General features: G+C 35.3%; 1 protein-coding gene across 1 annotated transcript in view; it reads right to left on the reverse strand.

Moving 5' to 3' along the window:
• Positions 1-553: 553 nt before the first annotated feature.
• Positions 554-12,477, reverse strand: part of LOC149808009 (HBS1-like protein) — a 98,953-nt gene continuing 87,029 nt past the window's right edge. Inside the window, exons 16-17 of the mRNA XM_089972425.1 lie at positions 9,291-9,435; positions 554-8,010 (exon numbers count right to left, since the gene is read on the reverse strand). Coding sequence (XP_089828551.1) covers positions 7,957-8,010; positions 9,291-9,435 — 199 coding nt within the window. The 3' untranslated portion in view covers positions 554-7,956. The remainder of the gene's footprint in view (positions 8,011-9,290; positions 9,436-12,477) is intronic.

The following is a 12,477-nucleotide window of genomic DNA, read 5'->3' on the forward strand; positions in this document are numbered from 1 at the left end:
TTTACATACTTTTTGTTTCACCATACTTAAAACTTGTACCCATCCCATTTTACTTAGTTAAAAATGTTAAGACACTTTTCCAAGACAACAATTATCAATGGGTGCTTCACTTGCCTGTCTTAAGTCTGATTTAAAGGTAAAAGGTCACACTAAAGTCAAATTTGTTTTAGTCTCACCTTCAACAAATGTCACACAATACTAGAGCTTGATCAAAATATCATCCAACTATCCATCCGTTTGATTTCAACGTTTTGGCTGAGTGTATCAAACTACTACATTTCCAATGTATGCACTCCATGAACTTAAAATTATGGACAGAACAGTGCAATATTAGCAATTATTGCTGTCCAGTGACCAATCCCAAATTCCAGCACATGCAGCAGTAAGTGGCCTCCCATCCACATTTATTGATTTCTTCTGTATCAGTCACTTTCCTATACTATGAAGACTAATGCCCCTTGAACCAACATCTCAACCATTGACATTAGTTGTGTTAAAACCTACATGGTTATACAATGAAGGTAAATTAAAAGACAAGAAAAGAGAACAAATCTCTCATGTACTCAAATTTTACTTTCAGTTTTTGGATACATATTCCTTGCAGATATTGCATTTCATATACAGTCATTTAATAAAGTATATGAGGTATATTAATCAAACATCGGCACACTGCAACTTGCAGCATCCGCTTTCTTCACTTTTGCTATGAATTACCCTTGTAAATGGTGGAAAGTTTCTTTTCAAGATGTTGAAATGTCCCATTTCTCATATGCAGACAAGTATCTTTCCATGTGTGTGAAAGATTTATTTTAGGCGTCTGAGTGCGATTGACAGAATTATTTACCAAATAAAGGATTGGCAAAGATGAGGACATGATTTTCCCCATGTGGTAGGATTTGTATGATCTTCCTCATGGGTGTGGAGGATTTACAGAATCTAATACATGCATGTATCAGATCTACCCTGTTTGTGGAGGATATATAGGATCTACCCTATGCGTGTGTGTGTGGTGAAGATATATAGGATCTACCCTGTGTGTGTGTGTGGTGAGGATATATAGGATCTACCCTGTGTGTGTGTGTGTGTGTGTGGTGAAGATATACAGGATCTACCCTGTGTGTGTGTGTGGAAAGGATATATAGGATCCACGCTGCGTGTGTGTGTATGGAGGATATATAGGGTCTACACTCTGTGTGTGTGTGTGTGTGTGTGTGGATATATAGGATCTACTGTCTGTGTGTGTGTGTGTGTGTGTGTGTGTGGAAGATATATAGGATCTACCCTGTCTCTGTGTGCATACAGGATCTACCCTGTGTGGGTGTGGATAATTTATCTACCTAATGTGTTTAAGGAGGATTTACAGGATCTACTCAATGTGTGTGTGTGTGTGTGTGTATGTCTAATTCATAAATTCTTTTATATGCTAGTGGATGGGATAAGATAATTAAATACTCAGGAATAAGATTTGTACATTTAAATGCAAAGGGCAGATTATTTTTCACATCCACTTCAAACTATATACTTAAGCTCTGTGTATTCATGAGATACTGACAGACTCAAGAATGATGATCATGATATCAAGTGATGTATTTTGCATAGAATATTATCTACCTAGCTGAAAAGATGGATGCCCATCACTAATTTCAACAACCAGCAGCAACAGTAATGAGTCTGTACACATATATATTCAGAATGCAAAATATGTCCATCAACATGCCTGTCACAAAAAGCCTTTCAGCACACCAAAACAAGTCTAGTACTGTATAGTAATTCAAAAGCATAAATGCAATTGGCTGTCATTAAATTTGCAGATTTTCTTATCAAACCTGCCTAGAAAGTCACCTTTATTAAGCTAGCATTTGTCTTAAACTGCACTTTGACAACATCCTACAAACCACATTTCTGTTCAAAGAAACCTCTATTTAGCACTACCTGTCTCTGAAAACCGTCTTTCTCACTTTCCAAAGGTGACCACTTCATACAAGAGTGTACATGATGGTGGGAGAATGTGGAAGGTGTATCAATAGCACTTTCTACAACTAAGATAAAATGGCATACAAGCTCATCTTTCACAAAGTGCATTATGTGTTCTTTATCAGATGTTATTTTACACAAAATCTGGCCATCAGATGTCATTTCACAGAGTCTGGTTAAGTATTTTCTGTCAGATGTCTTTTTATCCAAAATCTGGTTATGTATTTTGTCAGATATCATTTCACCAAAATCTGGCAAAGTATTTTCTGTCAGATGTCGTTTTCACCAAAATCCTGCCCTGTATTATCTATCAGATTTTAAAAAAAAAAAAATTGGTCCAATTGGCACAAAACCAAGTCTGAAAACTTAAAAATCTGTCCTTTAATGGAGAACAAAGTTTGAGTTGTAGAACCTTCAGGATATTCCTAACTCACAGTAGTCGCATGCAACATTTCACTTATTAAGGTATACATCAAGTACGTATCTGATTTTGGGGTTTTGAACCTGAGCTAGAGTTTCTAGCTCAGAGTTTTGAGAATATCAGGCATGTTCTACCACTATAGCAAAATGCTTTTCCTTCCCTACTAGCCCGAGTAATCTAGTTTTACCATGAGCTAGCATAATTAATCTTTTAACAGTTTCTCATCTAAGTTTTCTAGCTACTTCTACCTAGCTACACCAAAAAGAAGTTTGACCCTGCCTTCCATATATACTCACATATCAGTCAATCAGTGTACAAGTCAACCCCCTTGCTAAAATATACCATGGTGATCATTCTATAGCATTATGGTATGTTGGCGTATCATGACATTTGCCAGGAAAATATGTAGGTTTACTACCTGGTGGTATTATTTAAATAAATACATTTTCTGTCAATATGTCAATTACCATATATATACTGTATATACTCACTTATTAAGTTGGGTCTAACTGCAAATTACATAGACCCATAATGGGTCAAATAATTGGGTCTGTATTGTTTGCCAAACTTGTACACGAGCATATATGACACCGCACAATACATATTCCGGATTCTATTCATCATACAGTATTGGAGAGACAAGTTCACTTACTACCTACAATATGGTTAAGACTAAACTTGACATCACTGAGTACTTCTTTTTCACTAGTTTTAAACTAGGAATACACCAATAGTTCATAACAGATGAACAATGATTGACTAGGTAGTTCACCCTGAAGTACTCTATGGGTTACTACACTGTTTAACATCCTAAATATAACAATGCATGTGTTGTGTTGTGGATGAATCCTACAAATACAATGACAACTTTTCCTTAACATTACATATATTAACATTAAATATTTTTTATTTATAATAACATATTATATAACATAAGATTCATTACTAGCAAATAAAAATTACTTTTATATAACATTTCATTTCAGTTCATTTTTTATACTTATAAATAAATAAACAGATTGATTTTGTCCATGTTTACTATCAGATGAACAATTATTTTATACTTAAAAATTCTTGGCTCTTTAAAAACAATCATTTTTTCCAACTATGACACTGCTGGTCCAATTGATTTGTATTTTGTATTTTTTTAAACAAAAGAAATCAGTGTTTATTTACATTGTTTTCCTTATACTTCACTTAAGGTCTAATATGTTAATTCTTACTTCTTAAAATTCTTTGCGAACAAAAAATTGAATACTACTGTGATGAAATTTCAATTCAGTAGATGTTACAGTCATGGATTTTCCAAGGACCTGTGCCCTCTACCCCCACCCCACAGCCAGCAGGCCAGAAAAAAATGAATTGCTTTGTGCTCCCTTCTCCCCTCAAACTTTAAACCCTGTTACAGGACCATACACCCTCTTTCAAAGCCCCAATATATGTATATCAACGTAATGGTTGACAATTATATAATCAGTATATATGTAGACTTACTAAAAATAGCTCAATCTTTGCATCCACCACTGCAAATATAAAAAATTATTGTAAGTTTCAAGATTTTTCCAACAAAGCACCTAGTCTGTTTTTGTTGTAATGATAATCGTGTATGGATATGAAATGAATTGTAAACATGTCTTGAGATTTCCTTCTGTATGTGTGTTTATGACCGTTTTAAATTATTCTTATGTAATATATCCAATTTTATTTCATTCATTTTTATCAAGATCAAAACCATATATTTTTTACTGTGTGCATCTATTCTCCTTGATATCATTCAGCTGATTATGCAATTTCTGGCATATTGATGCCATATCGGTGCTATTTTCAGTTAAGACCAATTAAATAAACATCATAGGAAGTCTTTTAGTGACAACTCCAAGTTGATCGATTCACGATGAGTAGATATTAAATAAAATTGCAAGATGGCCACTGTGGTCCACATGGGTAAATTAAAGTGTCCTGAAATTTCACTACCTGGTGCACCACCGTTCACTTGGGAGATAAAACTTCTGCTACACTGTCGTGTTTAATCCTAGTTTAAATATCACACACATGTGCATGATGTGTCAAGTTTAGTCTTATTTGTAACACATGACAGCATTTGCTTGCCATTCTTGATGTATATATGCAAAGACTTTTCAACAAAATCTTGGGTTGTTTTGGTGTTTTTTTTAACAAGATATAATGCATGTCAGAGGCACAAAAGAGAATCTTCCCCATTTTTATAAATGGTATGCCTGAAGACGATAAAGCAGTCCTATTAAGATTAATATAAAGTGCAGTATTTAGATCAACTGAAAGAGGAAGTAAGAAGCAAATGGCAAAAATTTAATACATCTGATAAAGCTAACACTATAGTAAATTAAGAGCCAAGCGTTTTCTGCAGATCAATTCAATCACCATGAATGGCACTGACATAATGTGATTAGCATTAAATCAATAACTGTAATTGGTATGAAGAAAAAGGAGAAAACCGACATAACAGGCTTCTCTCTCATTATTAATTTCTCTTCTTATGTTCTAAACAATAAAAGTGACTCATTATTTAGTTTGCAAGTTAGCTGGCAACATTTTTATAAACTACTTTATCAGGTAAATTATTTGAAGATTGTTGAATAAGGAGGGTTCAAATAACTTGAAGCATAGGTCATTTCAACTATTAATATTGTTCCCTTGTTTATATATTAGGATATATCTAAATTTTACAAAGTTCCTTGTTTTCATGAATTTTAAAATGGTATGACAACAGAATAAAGTTTACTACTTTTAAAAACTTTATTTTGATATGTATTTCTTCAGACAATTTGGAGGTCTGTTTTGAGAGATCCTCTGAACACAAAAATCCTCTGATACTGACAGTAATTTCACAACGACTGAACATCAAGAAAATTTTTTCTTCTTAAGTGTTCACATTTCTAGAATTCTGTTCATAATCTGCTGTTAACCTACCGATACTGCTTTTTTTCTTAAATTAATTTTCTTTACATATTGGATAGATGGATGGATGGTGCAATGGGAGAAAAACTGTACATCAAAACATGTTGTTCAAAATGTTGTTTGTTCGTGGGTTTAATGCTGTTTTTCTGCATACACAGGCTATACATTGCTCCCATTATATTTCGTGAAGAACCCAGGAAAGCTCAGTGAAGAACCACCAACACATGAGAAGCTACTTTTAAGCTTTCTCACATAACCATGTTGACTGACCCGAGACTCAATCCCATCAAAGACAGTGGTTAGATATCACTGATCTGTAAAGATGAGCACCTTTGACCACTTGGACAACTGAGGTCCCTTTACAAAATGTATGAATAAATCCAATATAACATATCTTGATACATTTGGAAACATTACAGTTCATGGTAAAAAAAAAAAGGCAATGGCCTAATTGATTCACTACAATCAATAAACTGCAAACTTTTACATTAGTAAAATGCACAATTTCTCTTGGAAATTTTGCAACTGTTCAAAATATATATAAATATTGCATAAAATCCTTTTCAGGAATATCTTCCAGAAACAAGACAGATATTTAAAAAAATTTACTCCACAAGAGGTGACAATGGACTGGACGTAACTGGCAACTCTTTAACCATAAAAATATGGTATATCCTGCTTACATAAATAATTTAACTAAATGCAATTTTCTCCTTCAAGAAACAAATACAGATACATGATGGACTCTGTGGGTTTTAGACCTCAGATAATCTTACTGGGAATAATAGTAAAAAAATATTGGGCCAAAACTGGACACCCTCAACTACATTAGTTTCTATTTGATATGTTATGCACGAACAAAAACTCTACCCAAGTATCCAAATTTCTTGTACCATAGTTCTCAGCAATGAAATATCTTGGACATAAACATTGATTTCCAACTCACAATGTGAAATTATTAATTGTCAGTACTTTAATTAATAATAAAATAATTCATAATCTAAATAATGGTAGAATTGTCGAAATATATGCATTGGTGCAATATTATTTGCTCTCCATGTTTTCAGCACTATGCATGGTTTCTGTTTTCTAGACCTGAGTCCTGTGCTTGGGTCTTTATGTGAGCATGGACTTCACATGTCACATATGTAAGCATTGAGTGAATAAATTAAATAAGATGCGTAATAAACAAGCAAGCAAAACAATGAGATACCCCACGAGGAGTAAATGATTAAAAGCCTAATGCAACTCATGATCAATGTAAAATTTCTGCCTTAAACATTCCTACAGATTTGAAACAAAAGGCAACATTTAATTTTGAGAATATATACATTTTTCTGCATAACTATCTTGCCAGAGTTCTGGCCATTATAAGATATTGCATGGTATCAATACGCTATACCAAAAAAATCAATTAACAAAGCAATAAGAAAGATTGGTGACATTAAAAACTTTCTCATCCACCAGCCCCACCCCACCCCCCCACTCCAGGTTATCCTTCTTCATGCAGAGACATGATATTTTCTTTTTGAGGGAGTTAGCGTAATTTTGCAGCACTTAATAGGCTATACATGGTGGCAATTATATTTGGTGGAGGAAGAACCCAGGAAGCTTACACATACCCTAACTGGTTGACTTGAGACATGGTGATATGTGTGAGTGACCTGTAAGGCAAGCACCTCAAAACCACCTGACCACCCCATAGAAGCAAATGTAAAATATTCTAGGTCAATATAATAAACAAAGCACACTTTTCTACTCATTGTGAGAACAATTTCTGTATCAGTTTGAAATCACATTAAAGCTGCATTACTTCACAAAACTGACTTTTGACTAATATCATCACTGTGTTCTTCACATCAGCAAACAAAGCAAACTGATGATCATATGTCCAAAAGTAACTACAACCAGATCACTTTTTGTAAACCATTATATTGTATAGTCTAAAAGTAGTATCATGTACATTCAGTGGAGTGGAGGTTTTGATTGCAAGACTACCTTGTCCTAAATTGTAAACATTCAACACGTCTTGCATTCAGATGATTGTCATGATTTTCTAACTGGTACACTACACATTTATAGGTAAATCAGGTTGTAGGTTGGGCAAAAATCATCCTACAAAGACACCCAGTGACAGCACATGGTCTCTACACTTTGCTTTGCCACCCCTTTAGTTAATTATGGGCTGACTGTGTACAATTACATCAGCCATATTGATTTCATTGTCAGTCTTTGGCATTAGTACAGGAATGCACAACAATGCTCCTGGAAACTCCACCTATTTCAGTGCTAAATCCCATGCCTGACATTTTATGTATATTGCAGATTTTTCAAAATATTTTAGCAATATTCATTTAGAAAGCCAAAATACTATGTCATGTCATTATCTTAATTTCTGAGTTCTTCGCAAGTGAATGCAGCTTTAAGTTTCCATAGGACATATTTAAATCAAATCAATTTTCTTTTCCTACTAAGCACATCCTTTGTCCTTTACACGTCATTTGCTCACTGCAACAGCCAAGAAAAAATTATCAGGTTTTTAGGCTTGATATCTGAAGGTCTGAACACACCGGGGTAATTCAAAGTCATCTTGTATGCACATGTGTGATAAATGGAGGTAACTATTAGCTTGTGCTGGTTTCTGCTTCTACTTCATCACCTGCTTTTGTCTTCAATACCTGCAAAAATTAAAAATAATTAAGTGATTATTTTTTTTATGGCTTATGAAATGCATGTGTTAACATAAAATAGATCACCTGGCTGATGTGTACCTCATAGTCGCTGAGTGCATATGTTATGAAAACAACCATTTTAAGTTTTTTCTAGTTTTGCACTAAAAAAATCCACTTGCCTAGTTGTTGTTGTTGTTGTTGTTGTAGGGTTTAATGCCATTTTTCAGCACATGATAGGCCAGTATTAATGGTGGAGGAAGAACCCGGGAAATCCCTGGAAAGAACCACTGACCCATGAGAAGCTACTGGCAAAGCTTTCTCACATACCCACATTGGCCGAATCCGAGACTCGAACCCATGCAGACAGAGGTGAGATGGCACTGATCTGTAATGGACAGCGCTTTAGACCACTCGGGGCCCCCACTTGCCTAGTGAGACTAGTACTAAATATTTGCATTTTGCATGAATAAACTCTGCCTCAACAATATAAAACTTTATGATGTTAACAATTTAAATACCATCCTGTGAAAGTTGTTCTCTGGAACTTATTCTATGACTATTCTAGATTTAAGAAACATGTCAAATAAAATGGTTTTGGATGAATAGAATTTAAGTAATTACAAACTGAGATAATTCTGCTTTTTTCTTCTTCTGGGAAGTGTTTCCTTGTACTGAAGAGAGTAAATTCTCAGTATGAGCTTAATCAAATCAAAACTGAAAACCAAGTTCCAGCCAGAAAGTATGGACTTCTAATAAACAAAGCTGGTTGTATTTGCAAAAGAACAAAGATCCCTTTAATTAACCGCCATCAAATGTGAATCTGCTTTCACCCTATCAGCCAGCTGGTGATAAGAAAATTCACTTAACAGAAAGCTTCCTTGATCATTTCCAGTTGGAAGGATGAAATATGTGTGTGTGTGTGTGTGTGTGTGTGTGTGTGTGTGTGTGTGTGTGTGTGTGTCTTAATACTATGACTACATAATACACAATGTTGGCAAAATAATTGTGGAAAATGTCACTGTATTTTAAATTCTGTACATCTGATCTTTAAACCTTTTCTACAGAACCACAAGGAAGGGAACCTAATACAATGACCCATCCAACACTTAACAAACAAAAAGATAATTATTAAATTCTGAGAATTTCCATCCAACAGAGGTAGCAATCACAATACCCACAATGCTAAGTCTAGGGATATTGATAAAAATATACAGCAATAAACATGGTTTCTTTAAAGGCACTGCCTCGAAATTCAATATGTCGATTCTATTACACAATGTTCTAACCTCTTCTATTAGTCCTGCAGCTATAGTCTGTCCACTGTTCCTTAACATGAAGCGTCCAAGATCTTTATTATCTTTGAAAAGTTCAAGACAGATTGGTCGTTCAAATTCTATCTCTATAACAGCACTAGTATTCTTAGTTAGACACCTGAGGAAGATAAAAAGAAATAGCATAATGGTGTGAGTGTTGCAAACTACAAACATAATTTTTGTGAACAAAATACAAACATGTTTGTTATAAACTTGAAGTGAGTTATAAAATAATATCTTACATAATGCTGAGATACCAACATTTTTAAGACAAAGATCTAAGTTTAAATCCTACCATTGGGTCAGTTTAGGTTGGCTACTGTGATGTATCTTTAGACAAGGCACTTACAGTGCCTGATATGATCATTCATTTAGGAGAAATAGTGATAAGATTTTCAAGATGATCCCAGTGACAGGCAGGCTAAATATCTTAATGGGACCGTTAGGACCAACCACACATCATAAGAAGCTGTTTCATACAACATCCATGCTGATACAGGAACAGTAGTGATAACAGTAATTTCAAGAAGGACACTGTTGTGGTCATACTGAACATCGGATTTCCAACAAGTTCTTTTTGGACCAACTATGCATCGTAAGAAGTCTTCTGGTGAAAATCCCATGACAGTATTAGTTGTCATTCAGGAGGATCAGCAATACATGTAACAAGATTTTCAAGACGATCACTGTCGTAGTCATACTGGACATCAGATCAGCCCTATGTCAATTTAAGACAAACTAGAAATCATAAGACATCTTTTAGTGAAAATACCAAGTTGATATGACCATCCATTCAAGATAAGTTGTGACAACATGACTGTCAAGATGGCCACTGTGGAAGCCATCATGGATGTCCAAGGAACACCATTTTCATTTAGGATCAACTAGATCATGGGATGTATATATGTGTGAAGTTTCATGACAACCCTCTAAGTAGTTTAGGAAGAGTAGCAATAAAAACTTGTGCTACTGATGAGATGGACAACAGACAGATGATGGACAACACAAAGATGATGGACAGATCATTCCATAAGCTCTTCTGGTCCATGACAAGTTGACCTAACAAATATAGAAGCAAAAATGGTTCTCTACCTTCTTCTAGTTGAAGATAACCTTCTCTTAACAGAAAGATGATGTCATGTAAACAAACAATTTACTTTGTTGTTTTGATATTTATAGGAATAATTTTTCCAGAACTTTATGAGAATAAATTTATTTCTAATTTCTAAGACCAGTGGAGTTGGGTAGAGGAAAACATGTATAAAATTATGAATTTTATATCAGTGAGATAGATAATCAAGTTTTAATTTTTAAAGGGATATTCCAGTACAACAAATTTGGGACCCAGGGAAGGCATTTTTCAGTGCAAAGATTATCACCCATTGATGTAATTTTGCAAATGGTCAGCAGTCAGTTATTCAAATGGTTATATCCAGCGATCAGTTATTCTAATAGTCACATCCATTAGTCAATTATTCCAAAGGCCACATACAGAAATCATTAATTCAGTTGTTTCAACTGTAAGCAGTAAGTTTTTCTAATAGTAACATCCAGCAGTCAGTTAGTCTAATAGTCCCACAGAGCTTTCAGTAGTTCTTATAGGCACATACAGCAATCATTTATTCCAATGGTCCACAGTCAGTTATTCTAATGGTCCCATCCAGCATTTATTCCAATGATCAGCAATCCGTTATTCCAATGACACTGGTCAACAGTGAAATCATTACTGACTTGAAAAGGCCCTAATCTGTAGTATTTTGGTGTGCCGAACACGAATATAACCGTGAAAAATTTGTATTGGCTCTCGTTTTGAAGATATTCATATACCTCATTTTCTATGTTTCACTGTGTAAATTTCTCCAGTAGGACTGCAGCAACATCCGGAATAATGATGTAACATTGCATAATACCATCATGCTCACATCATCCACAGTTGATTGCATCATTTTCTGATGCAATGCAATACTAATGCCATGCGGCTGCTGAAGTAAGTTGACGTCAGCAGTGTACTATACATGTGTAGGCCTATTATACTAATGCCAGGCGGCTGCTGAAGCTGACGTAAGCAGTGTACTATATAAAGCCCAATCAGATAGGTTCAGCATTTAAAATATTTTAGACGTTGTGCGAGACAGTTCAAGCTACTGTTACATAAAACTTATTATTTTATCCATTTACGTACAATAAAGAACAGTAATGCCTCGAAAGTGTGTTAATACCGCGGACAATTTTTGCTATATTTGTGGGGAAGTGACATTTGCCAACCAGAAGAAAAGTATCAATTCTCAAGTGAAGAAGGCATATCATCTTTACTTCGGATGCAAGGTTGGTGACCAAGACAAGCCTTGGGCTCCGCATATATGCTGTGCTACATGTACAACACAGCTTTCACAGTGGTTGAATTGCAAAAGGTCATCAATGCCGTTTGCAGTCCCAATGGTGTGGAGAGAGCCAAGCAACCACCTAAATGACTGTTACTTCTGCTTGGTTCCTCCTCTTTCCGGCGGATTAACGAAGCGAAAGAAGTCGAGAACAGTCTACCCAAACATTCCGTCTGCATTGAGACCAGTTCCACATGGTGAGGGACTTCCTATTCCAGAACCTCCAGCAGAATATTCTCTTGATTCATCTGACGAAGACAAAGGTGAGTCGACCTGTTCTTCTCCTGGTCCATCAGCATGCAGTGATCCAGATTTTCACTGTGGTGCATCATCAACCCCACACAGAATAACACAGGAAGAACTAAATGACCTGATTCGTGATTTGGACTTATCAAAGAACACGGCAGAATTGCTAGGATCAAGACTCCAACAATGGAATCTTCTAGAAGAAGATGTCACAATTACTGCATATCGAAAGCGCCACCAGCAATTGGAGCCTTTCTTCAGAAAGGAAAGTAATCTGATATTCTGTTCCGATATTGAGGGCCTCATGAATGCTTTAAAAATCACTCATGACCCACAAGAATGGAGACTATTTGTGGACTCTTCGAAACTGAGTCTCAAGGCTGTGCTTTTGCACAATGGAAACATTCTTCCATCTATTCCAGTAGCGTATGCTGTCCACATGAAAGAGACATACGATAACTTAAGGCAGCTACTGAATTCCATTGAGTATAACAAGTACAGCTGGCACCTCTGTGGTGATTTGAAGGCAGTTG

Source organism: Sinohyriopsis cumingii, chromosome 1, assembly GCF_028554795.1.
Source record: "Sinohyriopsis cumingii isolate HCF-2022 chromosome 1, ASM2855479v2, whole genome shotgun sequence".
NCBI classification, from domain to species: domain Eukaryota; kingdom Metazoa; phylum Mollusca; class Bivalvia; order Unionida; family Unionidae; genus Sinohyriopsis; species Sinohyriopsis cumingii.